This window comes from Anomaloglossus baeobatrachus, chromosome 6 (genome assembly GCF_048569485.1).
Source record: "Anomaloglossus baeobatrachus isolate aAnoBae1 chromosome 6, aAnoBae1.hap1, whole genome shotgun sequence".
Taxonomy (NCBI): domain Eukaryota; kingdom Metazoa; phylum Chordata; class Amphibia; order Anura; family Aromobatidae; genus Anomaloglossus; species Anomaloglossus baeobatrachus.
In genome coordinates this window covers 178,714,438-178,729,541 of record NC_134358.1, presented here as the reverse complement: position 1 = coordinate 178,729,541, position 15,104 = coordinate 178,714,438, and the positions used below count along the sequence as shown (strand labels likewise).

The 15,104-nt window shown below is 43.3% G+C and overlaps 1 protein-coding gene across 1 annotated transcript in view; it reads right to left on the bottom strand.

Annotated features, from left to right (window-relative positions):
• Positions 1-1,380: 1,380 nt before the first annotated feature.
• RAB12 (RAB12, member RAS oncogene family) overlaps positions 1,381-15,104 on the bottom strand; it is a 53,837-nt gene continuing 40,113 nt past the window's right edge. The window contains exon 6 of the mRNA XM_075316396.1: positions 1,381-2,642. Coding sequence (XP_075172511.1) covers positions 2,529-2,642 — 114 coding nt within the window. The 3' untranslated portion in view covers positions 1,381-2,528. The remainder of the gene's footprint in view (positions 2,643-15,104) is intronic.

Sequence of the window (15,104 nt, the reverse complement as noted above, 5' to 3'; positions counted from 1 at the left end):
TCAGGATGCAAATCGCTGCGCTCTCAAACGCAACGTGCGGATGGATTATGCACAATCTTCATAGATTGTGCTGGGGACGCAGGTGGTTAAAAATGTAGCGTAAACGCATGGAATTACGCAACATGCGCACATAACCTTAGACAGATGGTTATCCATCTAATGGAATGATTTGTATGCACTTTTGTACTTTATAGAAAGCCATTAATTATTTTATTTTCAATCATGTTTCAATCTCCAGGCTATTCTTATTTATTTAGTGTTGTATTTTGTACGCTGCATTACTGTTCTACCACTTTTTGACATCGTCATGTATTATGTTTTTTATTCTTTTGTCCGGTCACTTTATAACCAATAAATAATATTTTATTAGGATTAAGTTCTGGTCAAGTGTTTCCCTAATTCTGCCCTACCTAATGCCTGGGTCTGGAAGTTGCTGCAATGCAATTATAGTGGCTAACTTTTCCCCAATAAGAATAAAAGGGTTTTATTTGAAAAAACTGCCACCACAAAACTATGGAAGGCATATTACCGCTGAGATTAATGACTGCTATGCTTATCACTATCATGTAAACAGACTGCCAATGGGCAAATGGAGAATTTATCAGGTAAATAATGGTCTATGTCTTATCTTTTTTTTTTTTACTTTTGAAACATCCCTTTAAGATTTCATTAGGTTCTCCTTTTTCTTTACGCTTGTATATTCCTATTCGGCCCTGTGCGCATGCTGCGGTTTTTGCCGCTGTTTTGCTGCATGTTTTGCTGCAGAAACCGTTCATAACCTTGCTGCAGTCCTTCCCCAGCAAAACCTATGGTAAAATAAAATGCTGTGCGCACACTGCGGTTTTTTTCACCTACAGGTTTTGCTGCATATTTTCTGCAGCAAAAAGAATGTGCATGTCACTTCTTTTCCGCAGGTACCTGCAGTTTTTGCCGTAGATGGTAAAAATACGCAGGGAACCTGTGGAAAATTCGCGGCAATGCCGCGGTTTTCGGGTGCAGTTTGCTGCTGTTTTTTACTGCAGGTGCGGTAATCGTTCAGACGGTGCAGAATTTTCTTAAGAAAATTCCATTTTCTAGTGCGCACAGGGCCTTAATATGCTTAAATTGCCTGTGACCAGCCCCGTAACATGAGGCTTGGCGGCCCCAATCTTAAATCTCCCCATGGCTCGACCCATCATTGTTCTTTAATATGGCTGGTCTTCTCAAATGGGCCAAACAGACTTTATGGAAGCCCTGCACCCACCAGTTACTCTCCTGCCCGTGGACCCTTCTTCCATCAGGCTAGATGGTGTGGCATTCTATGGGCACCAAAACAGCTATCAATTTATGAATAGTAGAATAAAATGGAAGCATCAGGATCTGACAAATAATACACAAATATTCATAAATAAAAAAGGTTTATTTTCACTACATTAGTTAGAAATACTATGTTGCTTCAAATACCACAAAGACACACATTTATCCAAATGTATATCCCGGCACTGCTCTGTCCACAATGGATTATACAGTGCATTTCAATAAAGATATCAAAGACGTATTTCACAAAACCACCGTTATGAAAACAGTATGTGCCATTTAGGTGTAATGTCATACTTTTCCAACCCCCCCTGGGGAAAAAAAAAATCCAAAGTGTAATGGTTAAATGCAAAGATTAGTAGCTGGATACTAATAAAAAACAGTTTTATTTCCATTCCCAAATGGAACAGTAGTGCTGCTTTCTTAGCAGTCTCTTCAGTCCTTACTTCCAAGTCAGCCCATTAAATGCTGTGTGCAAAGAAGTCTCCATCGAGTTCATAAACCACATGTGTTCGGTTTCTTCAGCGTGCCTTAATACCACACAAATCCTGTGCAAGGAGCATTAGAGAGAACAGAAGGGGCATTGACAGCTCATGTTATAGAAACTCTACTAGAGCAGAAGAAGAAAAAAAACTAAACAATAAAACAAAATATCCTTCAATATTAGACGTTAATAAATATTACTGGAGCAAACATTAATATTCGTGGCAAGTCCAGTAACCAACTATTGCTACAATTAAAAAGAATATTAAAATAATTGCACTGTTTTATAAACTAAATATAATACTGTATATGGAAGCATTTTATTTACTGGAAACCTTAAATAGTTAAATATTTTGGAGTGATAATACAATTAGCAAAGCACCGTATATGCTTCTAGATATAATTAAAAAAAATCCAAAGAGATTGGTAACCAAGAAACCAAACTTTTGAGCTGAAAACACTAAAAACTACACAACTAGTGGAGCCTGAAATAAAGTGCTTTGCAGGAACCACTGCGGTACAGCGCTTCGATAGATGGGCCAATCCTTCCAGTCCAGAGCCCATTCATATAGTGCAAGCTCTGGACCATTGCTCCGGTGAGCAAAAGAAACACTTCGGACTTAAAACCTTTGCTCGTTGATTACATATTTACAAATTTAACTGAGAAACAAGTGCAAAATGGGACCTTCCTAATGATTGTATCACAGGACACGGACTGAATGTCACCCTCCTGCTGTGTCAGCAGGAAATCAACAGCAACGGACCGGTGCTCGAGGTGGAGGCAGCTCTGGAGGGACTTCTGGCTCTGGTTGAAGAGATAAAATGCTGTTGGATAACTCGCTCCGCATCATAACCAGCGGCATCTGCACAAGACATATTAAGGGGTTACTATATGGAATAGTGATGCTACAAAGACAAAACATTGTATTTGGTTATAAAATACATCCAAAATCCACAGTAAGTTACACATTTAACACCAGAAATCCCAGGAATTTCGAGCTCCATAGGGTTCTAATGGTAGAAATGTCAAATGATCCCTCTCTGGGACTTCTAGTGTTAATAATATAATAATAATAATCTTTATTTCTATAGCGCCAACATATTCCGCAGCGTTTTACAGTTCAGTAGGTTCATATACAAACAAATAACAGTTATAGAAAATACAATAATTGAAGGAAATAAAGGCAACCCTGCTCGTGAGAGCTTCCAATCTGCAATGCGATCGGGGGGGGGGGGGACAACAAGGTACAAGTGCTTATTTACAATGACAATCCAGCCATCTTAACCCCTTAGTGACGGAGCTAATTTTCACCTTAATGACCAGACCAAATTTTGCAATTCTGACCAGTGTCACTTTATGAGGTTATAACTCTAGAACGCTTCAACGGATCCCGGTGATTCTGAGATTGTTTTTTCGTCACATATTGGACTTCGTGTTAGTACCAAATTTAGGACAATATTTTTTGCGTTTATTTATGAAAAAAATTGAATATTGGCAAAAATTTTGAAAATTTTGCAATTTTCAACTTTTGAATTTTTATACCGTTAAACCAGAGATTTCTGTGACACAAAATAGTTAATAAATAACATTTCCCACTTATCTACTTTACATCAGACCAATTTTGGAAACAAAATTTTTTTTTGTTAGGAAGTTAGAGGGGTTCAAAGTTTATCAGCGATTTCTCATTTTTACATCAAAATTTACAAAACCATTTTTTTAGGGACCACATCACATTTGAAGTGACTTTGAGAGGCCTAGATGATAGAAAATACCCAAAAGTGACACCATTCTAAAAACTGCACCCCCCAAAGTACTCAAAACCACGTTCAAGAAGTTTATTAACCCTTCAGGTGCTTCACATGAACAAAAGCAATGTGGAATGAAAAAAAAGCAAAAATTAAATTTTACCTAAAAATGTTGCTCTAACCCAAATTTATTCACTTTTAGAAGAAATAACACAACAAAATGGACCCCAAAACTTGTTCCCCACTTTCTTATGAACGCGCCAATACCCCACATGTGATCAGAAACCTCTGTTTGGACAAATGGGAGGGCTCGGAACAGAAGGAGCAATATTTGAATTTTGGAAAGCAAATTTGGCTGAAATAGATTGCGGGCACCATGTTGCATTTACAGGTCCGCTAAGGTACCTAAACAGAAGAAATCCCTCACAAGTGACACCATTTTGGAAACTAGACCCCTCAAGGATTCTATCTAGGGGTATAGTGAGCATTTTAGATCCACAGGTACTTCACAGATTTTGTTAACGTTACGTTGTCATATTGAAAATTTTAATAATTTTCTCAAAAATGTTGCTTTAGCATCAATTTTCTCACTTTTTCAAGAGGTAATTCCAAAAATTTGACCTCAAGGTTTGTTAACCACTTTTTTATGAGCGCGGTGATACCTCACATGTGGTCTGAAACCTTTGTTTGGACAAATGGGAGGGCTTGGAACGAAAGGGGCAATATTTGAATTTTGGAAAGGAAATTTGGCTGAAAAAGATTGCGGGCACCATGTCACATTTGGAGGACCCCTAAGGTACCTAAACAGCAGAAACCCCGCACAAGTGACCCCATTTTGGAAACTAGGCCCCTCAAGGAATTTATCTAGATGTTTGGTGAGTACCCTGAACCCCCAGGTGCTTCACAGAATTTTATAACGTTGAGCCATGAAAAAAAAAAAATAAAATTTTACCACAAAATTGTTATTTCAACCAGGTAGCTTTTTTTTTTACAAGAGTAAAAGGAAAATATTCAGCATAACATTTATTGTGCAATTTCTCCTGAGTTTGGCGATACCTTATATGTGGTGGAAATCAACTGTTTGGGTGCACAGCAGGGCTCGGAAGGGAAGGAGTGCCATTTGACTGCAAAATTGGCTGGAATCAATAGCGGACGCCAGGTTGCATTTGGAGAGCCCCTGAGGTGCCTAAACAGTGGCTGTCCCCCACAAGTGACTCCATTCTGGAAACAAGACACCTCAAGGCTTTTATCTAGGTGTATAGTGAGCAGTTTGAATCCACGAATACTTCACAGATTTTGATAAGCTTAGGTTGCCATATTGAAAATTTTCATTTTTTTCACAAAAATGTTGCTTCAGCATCAAATTTCTCACTTTTTCAAGAGACAACAACAAACCGTGGACCCAACAGGTTGTTATCCAATGTCTTATGAGCACAGGGATACCCCACATGTGGCCAAAAACCTCTGTTTGGATAAATGGGAGGGCTTGGAATGGAAGGAGCACCATTTGAATTCTGGAAAAGTTGAGATAAATTGCGGGCACCATGTCACATTTGCAGGGCCCCTTGGGTACCTATACATTCGAAACCCCCCACAAGTGACTCCATTTTGGAAACTGGATTTTATTCAGGAGTATAGTAGCATTTTGAATCCACAGGTACTTCACAAAAATGTTGCTGTAGCAACAAATGTCTCACTTTTAGGCTATGTGGCCATGATCCAGCGACACGGCGTCTAGTACACAGTGTCAGCCTCCTGCAGAGATGTGAGTGTTGTCCACGGGAGAACGCAGCTGCCCATGCCCACGATTTGGGTTCAGGCCGCTGTGGAGTTCTATGCTACCTGCAGAGAACACTCATCTCCGCAGCATAAATTGACATGCTGAGGCTCGGGAAGCTGCGCCACAGGTCGGTTTATGCTGCGGAGAAGAGAAGTACATTGGGCAAGCACATTGGGCATGGGATTTCTAAAAATCCTTCCACTGTGCTTCTACTGCACAATGCAGCGTTATGGACGCAGGGAAAACACTCTGCGCCCAAAACGCTGCAAATCCCGATTGTGGGCGCACAGCCTAAAATGCTACAATGGATGAATGGATAGATGTCAAACAAATATAACGTCCCACCCCCTGCATATTCTAAGCTGGCGCCCTTTAGTGCCTTTCATGTGGCACTAAAGGGTGCCTAGCCTTGTATTTAGCCCCCCAAAAAATTAATTAAAATAAACGACGTGGGGTCCCCCCTATTTTTGATAGCCAGCTAGGGTAAAGCAGACAGCTGTAGCCTGCAAACCACAGCTGACAGCTTCACCTTGGCTGGTGATCAATTTGGAGGGCTCCCCAGGCGTTTTTTAAAAAAAAAAAAAAAAACGTGGGGTCCCCCCAAATTAGATCACCAGCCAAGGTGAAGCAGACAGCTGGGGTCTGGTATTCTCAGGGTGGGAAGAGCCATGGTTATTGGACTCTTCCCAGCCTAAAAATAGCAGGCCGCAGCCGCCCCAGAAGTGGCGCATCCATTAGATGCGCCAATCCTGGCGCTTCGCTCCAGCTCATCCCGCGCCCTGGTGCGGTGGCAGACGGGGTAATATATGGGGTTGATACCAGCTGTAATGTCACCTGGCATCAAGCCCTGGGGTTAGTGATGTCACGGCATCTGAACAGATACCCGACATCACTAACCCAGTCAAGAAATAGAAAAAAATAAAGACAAAAAAAAAATTTATTTGAAAAAAAACTCCCCGAAACATTCCTCTTTTACCAATTTATTGTAAATAAATAAATTTCGGTCGCTGTAATCCATTTTTGAGGTCCCACGCCGTCTCTGGATCTTCTAGAATATGGGGGGCACGTTCAGGGAACGTATCCCCCATTTTCTGGAAGAGCAAGCTCTCCATGAGCAGTGTGGGTGCAGTAATCTGAGAATACTGCACTCACACTGCCCCGGTCCAACCTAGGGCAGAGTGACCTGCAGTAACCTCATTCCAGAATATGAGGGGCACGCTCACAGAACGTACCCCCCATTTTCTGGAACAGCAGCCTCTCCATGTGAGGAGTGTGGCTGCAGATCACTGCACTCACCCTCCCCCGGTCCACAGTGGAGCCTGTGCATCAGCGACGTCAGCAGGATCCCTGCTTGCAGGGATCCAGCTGACAGCCGCTGTCTGCGCATGCGCCGCCAGCATTCAAGAGAAGGAGGCGGCGTGATCGCGGGGCCGGAGCACCAGCAGACAGGTAACGTATGACCGGGGGCTGGGGGGGGGTGACGGAGGGTGACGGGGGGACCTGGGGACAACTTTCTGCCGCATGTGACGTGTCACATGCGGCAGAAAGAGTAGGATGAATGCGGCCGCCATTTTCCACGCTCCGGAGGGGGGAGGGGGTAGGCGGCTCTGGAGAACCGGAGGGGGCTCCGGGGACCAGAGATCTCCGGTGTACCGGAGGAGGGGTCAGGGGGAGGACATTTCCCTCCGATCTGAAATGTTTGATCATTTCAGATCGGAGGGAAATGAATACAGAGCCGGCGGCGGCGGCAGTTTTCAGCGCGCGTCGGCGCCATCTTGGATTTTCCGGAGGGGGGGTAGGGGTGGTGGGGGGACTCTCCGGTACCGGGGGCTTTGGGGGCACTAGAGGATTATATTTATTTCTCATCTGACATGTTTGATCACGTCAGATGAGAAATAAATCAATTTTACCGGCCATTTTTTTTTTTTTAATGTTGTCGCCGGTATACGGTGTATACCGGCGATCGCATTAACGGGGTCCAAAAAAAACACCCCGATTCATAATCTTGGGGGGTCTCAGCTACCTCCGGTAGCTGAAACCCCCGAGATTTTTCGTCACTGGGGGGCGCTACAAGCTTTTTCCGGCCTGACGTCTCAAGACGTCGGAACAGAATAAGTACCCTGTTTTTCCGACGTCTTGAGACGTTAGGCCGTCGCTATGGGGTTAAGGAAATGGGGGTTAGATAATGGCTTCCTGGACCAGTTGGCCAGAGACACGAGATGCTTTTGGGTGCCATGGAGTTTGACGTGGGGTTATGTTCTGAGAAGGTGTGGAGGGTCTATGTAAATTTAGTTTGGCTAGAGAGTGTGATAGGCCGCCATAGGCGTATTTAGGGAGCGTCTGAAGCTGAGCAAGTTGTGATTTGTCCTAGCTTCTTGGGGTAGAGCGTTCCAGAGGATTGGTGCAGCTCAGGAAAAGCTTTTCTTCCTGCGAAAGTGTTGTGCAGCAGTGGACTCTGTGGTGCTCTACCAAATTATGGCCCTTTTTTTTTTTTGGGTGAGTGGTGGTGGTGGTGGTGGTGGGGGGGGGTTGAATTTCTGCGCCTGTGTTGCACCTGTAGGTCCCACTACTGGTCTGATGACCAAGACTGGCAGTTTTCTAAGGATAATTCAGACAACGAGCTGTGACGGTGTGGGCCCCGAGTGTATGGGGGCCACACGTCAGGTAGCGTCAGCAACACACGTACAGTCTCTTTATAACAATTCCAGCAGTTTATTTAAAATACTCCCAACATAAACTGCTCTTGTACATAAACTATCCACATACCATGGCTTCCAGTCCATTATAAGTCCATAGTGGAAGTTTAACCACTTTCCCCACTCTCTGGCACCTGCCAGCAGACACCTCTAGCTGAGGTTCCTTCTCAGCCCCCAGGGCCCTCTGCAGACCACTAGGTCTGTGTCTCCTCCAGGAGAGGTTCGACCCTACAGCCCTAGCCTGGCTGCACTCACCTCAGTCTCGACTCAGACTCAATTTCAGAGCCCTGTGCTCAGCCTCCACACAGGTTGCTCCATCCAGAGCTCTCTGCTCTGCTCTCACTCTCATGACACACACTGCCAGTCTCCTAAATCAAGCTGGACACACCCACAGGTGGAGGTCTGTGATTCACAGACCTGCACAGCACACTGGGATTACTAAAGGGAACCTGACCCTTATATGCAGCAAGAAACCTTTGTGGACTACAAGTCCCATAGCAACCTCTTCCGTTTAAATATCGCAGGTACCTTCTCCACTGTGACATATAGTGACCATTTACCACATTGGTGGTCGCTACCTCACAGAGCATTTAAACTAAAAATTAAATAAAAAAAAAAAAAGATCCCTATGAAGTTCAGAAAAAAAAGGTGCTAAAAATTGTAGTTCTCGTTTTATGCTGATGTTTTCCCATTCGCATGTGTGGTCACGGAACTGTTCTGGATTCTATCCGGATGTAAAAGTGGATCAGCATGTAAATCCTTACAATTCAGTATGGGCACATGTCTTAAAAAAACAAAAATACCACCCAGTCCTATGCACATTGATTATTAGCATTAAAGAGGACAAAGTGGGTCACAGCTGCGGGCTGGCTGGTGTTCTCACTCCACATAAGCCGCGTCTCTTCCTGATGCTGGGGAGCCGCATATACCACATACATTTAGCGTGGGCAGAGCGAGCGCTAGCATAGCATTGAGAAATTAAGCGAGCATCTGTATAGCATTGAGAGCAAGTGCGTTTATAGAGAGTGTACAGAGCGGATTGTCTTAAAAACAACTATTAAACAGCATTTCAGAACTTTAGGTATGAAAATGATTCATGGCCTACCCCTCACTACAATGACATATCAATCCCTACTGAGTTTAAAATGCAATGTGTCATCACAAAATGACCTTTGATGTGTATTTTTTTCATGGATAAAGAGTGAATGAAGCCATCTCAGGAGAGCATATTTTAGACAAAACATATGCCAGCTGTGTTACATAGCCACCATCTGCCTTAAGGCCCTGTGCGCACTAGGCGGTTTTTACCAGGGCTGTGGAGTCGGAGTCGTGGAGTCGGAGCTCATTTTGGTGGAGTCGGAGTCGGTATAAAATGCACCGACTCCTAAAATATATAATAAATTGGGGACAGTAGTGCAATGCAGAATGTGCTGAATATTTTACAAAATAATATTTAGTATAATGCTTATATTTAAGTGAAAAATGTATTGTAGTACAATGTGAACATCAGACATTTAATTATTTTTATGATACAATAATCAAGATATTTAGATAGAACATAAAATATACTTATTAGAATACAACTCTAGAACACAAAAAACTAATAAATTGTAAATATGTAATATATGTATAATTATATATATATATATATATATATATATATATATATACACACATACATACACACACACACACAAGATATATATGTAGTCTACTGTATATTACATATTGTATTACATATTTACAATTTATTACAGTTTTTTGTGTTCTAAAGTTGTATCCAATTAATATATTTTATGTTCTATCCAAATATATTGATTATTGTATCATAAAAATTATTAAATGTCTGATGTTCACATACACATGTACTACAAGAAATTTTTCACCTAACTATAAGCAATATATGTAGGAGCCTGAGTCGGAGTCGGTGCAAGAGAAATTGAGGAGTCGGGAGTCGAAGGTTTGGCTTACCGACTCCACAGCCCTGGTTTTTACCCGCGGTTTTGCTGCAGACATTTCCCAGCAAAACCTATGGGGAAAAAAAATAGCTGTGCGCACACTGCGTTTTTTTCCTCAAGAAAATTCTTTCTGAAGATTTTCTTGAGAAAATTTCTTGAGAAAATGTGCATGTCACTTCTTTTCCGCAGGTACCTGCGGAATTTCACTCCATTCACTGTAATGTAATTGCGAAATACCGGGGGTATACCGCAGGTAGCAAATGATGTGCGGTATACCCCCGGTATAGCCGCGATTTACCTGCGGTAATGCCTGTGGTTTTGCAGGGAGTGATGTCATTATGACAGAAAAGGAAGCGGAGCAGAGTAAACACAGACGTCACACTCCCTGGACGCCGCACAGACGCACTTCCGTGTGACCTCCGGCGGGTGCCCGTGCAGTCTGTGTCCCGCTCCAGCCCCGCGGCTGCCTGCACTGCTGTGTGTCAGTGTCTGCCCGCAGTATCAGCAGCTTGTCACGCTGCAGTGCGTGCAGCCGCGGGGATGCCGAGCGCTGCTGTCAGGAGGTGAGATGAGATCATTACCTGCGGTGACGATCTCCTGCCTCCTGACGTCACCGCTGTCACTGCCGTCTATGCCCGCGGCCCGAGACTGTCACTAGCGGTGACGTCACGGGCTCTCGCGATACTGCTGAGAACGCGGCGGGAATAGAAGTCAGTGACAGCGCTGATGGCAGGACTGCAAGTGATCATCACAGCAGGTAATGATCTCATCTAACCTCCTGATGGCAGCGCTCGGCATCCCCTGCAGTGACCTAGGCTGACCTCATGAGGTTAGCTCAAGTCATTGCATTGCTCTCCCAGCCAATGGGGAACATTCTGTTCTTCATTGACTGGGACAGTGACTATGGTATGGATCGCCGTGGGACCCCCTTACTGGATTACGCCGGACCAGGATTTGATTGTTCTTGTCAATAAATTGGTGAAAGAGGGAATGTGGGGAGTGTTTTTTCCAAATAAAACTTTTTTTGTTGTCTATTTTTTTATTTATTACTGACTGGGTTGGTGATGTCGGGTATCTGATAGACGCGTGACATCACTAACCCCAGGGCTTGATGCCAGGTGACATTACACATCTGGCATCAACCCCATATATTACCCTTTTGCCACCGCACCAGGGCAACGGGATGAGTTGGGGTGAAGCGCCAGGATTGGCACATCTAATGGAGGCGCTACTTCTGGGGCGGCTGCAGCCTGCTATTTTTAGGCTGGGGAGTGTCCAATAACAGTAACCTCCCTAGTCTGAGAATATCAGACCCCAGCTGTCCGCTTTACCTTGGCTGGTGATCCAATTTGGGGGGGACCACACGTTTGTTTTAAAATATTTATTTAATGTAAAATAACAGCGTGGGGTGCCCTCTGTTTTGGGTTACCAGCCAAGGTAAAGCTGCCAGCTGTGGTCTGCAGGCTGCAGCCGTCTGCTTTACCCTAGCTGGCTACAAAAGATGGGGGGGATCTCACGTCATTTTTTTTTTTAATTTATTTTTTGGCTAAATACAAGGCTAGGCACCCTTTAGTGCCACATGAAAGTCACTAAAGGGTGCCAGCTTAGAATATGCAGGGAGGTGGGACATTATATAGGTCTTTCTCATCTATCTATTCATCTATCCATCTTTCCCTCTATCCATTATCTGTCTATCTATTATCTATATTATTTATTGCAGTTCAGCATAACAAAACCGCAGGGACCAACCTGCAGAAAAACCGCGGCAAAATCGCATGCGTTTTTCCCGTGTTTTTTTTTTACCGCAGGTGCGGTAATCTTCAACTCCCAGAAGTTTCTCAAGAAATGTTCTTGAGAAAAATCACTTTTCTAGTGCGCACATAGCCTTCAACTGCAGCAACAGAAGAGAATCTCTTACAGCAGCATTTAGAGAGTAAACTTTTCTCTTTAGTAATTGGTCAGCATTTATAGTGTTATGGTTCACTCTGTCTTAGTAGCTGCATTACAGTGCAGGTGTTGAGACAATCCGTAAGAAGAGTGCGCTTCCCTGCAGCCCTCCTCCACACTCACACAAGGAATACTGCCTGAGTCAGAGGGGGGGGGGGGGGGACAGAGCCGCTTTTAGGTTACCGATGAGCATATAAATTAGACAAGTGCAATCTAATTGAATATAAAAGAAAAAAAAAAAAAAAGGGATTGCACTAGAACCAAAGTTATTCAGTGACTCTGTGCAAATGTGTTTTTTTCTCTTCTGTATTCAGCATGCTGCGATTGACTCAGAAACCGGTACAATGTGAGAAAAGTTGGATGCATATGGATCACCAGTGTATCCTTCAATTTTCCAGATACAATGCCTTGTGAAAGTATTCAGCTCCCTTGAATTTCTCAACCTTTTCTCAGATTTCAGGCTTCAGACAAAGATAAAAGTTGTTATTTTATGGTGAAGAATCAACAAGTGGGACACAATTGTGAAGTTGAACGAAATGTATTGTTTATTTTAAACTTAAAAAAAAAAAAAAAAACTGAAAATTGGGGCGTGCAATATTATTCGTCCCCTTTACCTTAAGTGCAGCAAACTCACGCCATAAGTTCATTGAGGATCTCAGAATGATCCAATGTTGTCCTAAATGACTGATGATGATAAATATAAGCCACCTGTGTGTAATCAAGTCTCCGTATAAATGCACCTGCTCTGTGATAGTCTCAGTGTTCTGTTTAAAGCGCAGAGAGCATCATGAAGACCAAGGAACACAACAGGCAGGTCCATGATACTGTTGTGGAGAAGTTTAAAGCCAGATTTCGTTAAAAAAAGATTTCCACAACTTAAACATCCCATGAAGCACTGTGCAAGCGACCATACTGAAATGGAAGGAGTATCATACCACTGCAAATCTACCAAGACCCAGCCGTCCATCCAAACTTTCGTGTCAAACAAGTAGAACACTGATCAGAGATGCAGCCAAGAGGCCCATGATCACTCTGGATGAACTGCAGAGATCTGCAGCTGAGGTGGGAGAGTCTGTCCATGGGACAACAATCAGTCGTACACTGCACAAATCTGGCCATTATGGAAGAGCGGCAGGGAGAAAGCCATTTCTCAAAGATATCCATAAAAAGTGTTGTTTAAAGTTTGCCACAAGCCACCTGGAAGACACACCAAACATGTGGAAGAAGGCGCTCTGGTCAGATGAAACCAAAATCGAACTATTTGGGCACAATGCCAAACAATATGTTTGGCATAAAAGCATAAAAACACAGCTCATCACCCTGAACACACCATCCCCACTGTCAAACATGGTGGTGGCAGCATCATGGCTTGGGCCTGCTTTTCTTCAGCAGGGAAGATGGTTAAAATTGATGGTAAGATGGATGGAGGAACATACAGGACCAGTCTTGAAGAAAACCTGCTGGAGTCTGCAAAAGACCTGAGACTGGGACGATTTGTCTTCCAAACAAGACAATGATCCAAAACATAAAGCAAAATCCACAATGGAATGGTTCACAAATAAAGTTATCCAGGTGTTAGAATGGCCAAGTCACAGTCCAGACCTGAATCCAATTGAGAATCTGTGGAAAGAGCTGAAAACTGCTGTTCACAAACGCTCTCCATCCAACCTCACTCAGCTCGAGCTCTTTTCAAAGGAAGAATGGGCAAGAATTTCAGCCTCTCGATGTGCAAAACTGATAGACACATACACCAAGCGACTTGCAGCTGTAATCGCAGCTAAAGGTGGCGCTTCAAAGTAAAGGGGCTGAATAATATTGCATGCCCCAATTTTCAGTTATTTATTTTTTAAAAAAGTTTAACCCCTTCAGCCCCCGGGCACTTTCCGTTTTTGTTTTTTGCTCCCCTTCTTCCGAGAGGCGTAACTTTTTTATTTTTCCAGCAATCTTGCCATATGAGGGCTTGTTTTTTGCGGGACGAGTTGTACTTTTAAATGAAACCATAAGTTTTACCAAATAGTGTACTGGAAAACGGCAAAAAAATTCCAAGTGCGGAAAAATTGCAAAAAAAGTGTGATCGTACAATAGTTTTTGGGATATTTGATTCACTGTGTTCACTATATGGTACAACTGATGTATCCATGTGATGCCTGAGGTCGGTGCGAGTTTGTAGACACCAAACATGTATAGGTTTACTTGTATCTAAGGGGTTAAAAAAAATTCACAAGCTTGTCCAAAAAACGTGGCGCACGTTTTGCGCCATTTTCCAAAACCCGCAGCGTTCTCATTTTTCAGGATCTGAGGCTCAGTGATGGCTTATTTTTTGCGTGTCGACCTGACGTTTTTAACGGTACCATTTTTGTGCAGATGCTACGTTTTGATCGCCTGTTATTGCATTTTGCGGCGAACAAAAAACGTAATTTTGGCGTTTGGAATTTTTTTGCCACTACGCCGTTTACTGATCAGATTCATTGATTTTATATTTTGATAGATCGGGCAATTCTGAACACGGCGATACCAAATATGTGTGTATTTTTTATTTTTTTAACCCTTTAATTTTCAATGGGGTGAAAGGGGGGTGATTTGAACTTTTAGGGTTTTTTATTTTTTTTTAATTTTTTAAAACTTTTTTTTTTTACTTTTTTTTATTTTACTAGTCCCCCTAGGGGGCTATAGCAATCAGCAATCCGATCCTTTGCACTATCTGCAGATCTCAGCTACAGAGCTGAGAACTGCAGATTTGCTGCTTCACTTTCAATGCCGGCTGTATTCAGGCATTGAGAGGAAGTGAGTCATGTTAGCTACAGGCGTCATCACATGACCCTGTGCTACCATGGCAACCGCCGAAAGTCACGTGATCATGTCACGTGACTTCCGGTGGGGGCGGGGTAAGTGACTATCATGGCGGCGCCCATATACATATCGCTGCCAAAATTTTGGCAGCGAAATGTAAGGGGTTAATGGCCGCGGGTGGAAGCGATTCCACCCGCGGCTAGCAGGCACACATGTCAGCTGTTGATAACAGCTGATATGTGTGCGGATCGCCGCCGCCTGCCAGCGGCAGGGGGCGGGGCTTACCGGCACCTCGATCCATGACGTACCCAGTACGTCATGGGTCGTTAAGGGGTTAAATAAGCAATACATTTCGTTCAACTTCACAATTGTGTCCCACTTGTTGTTGATTCTTCACCATAACATTAA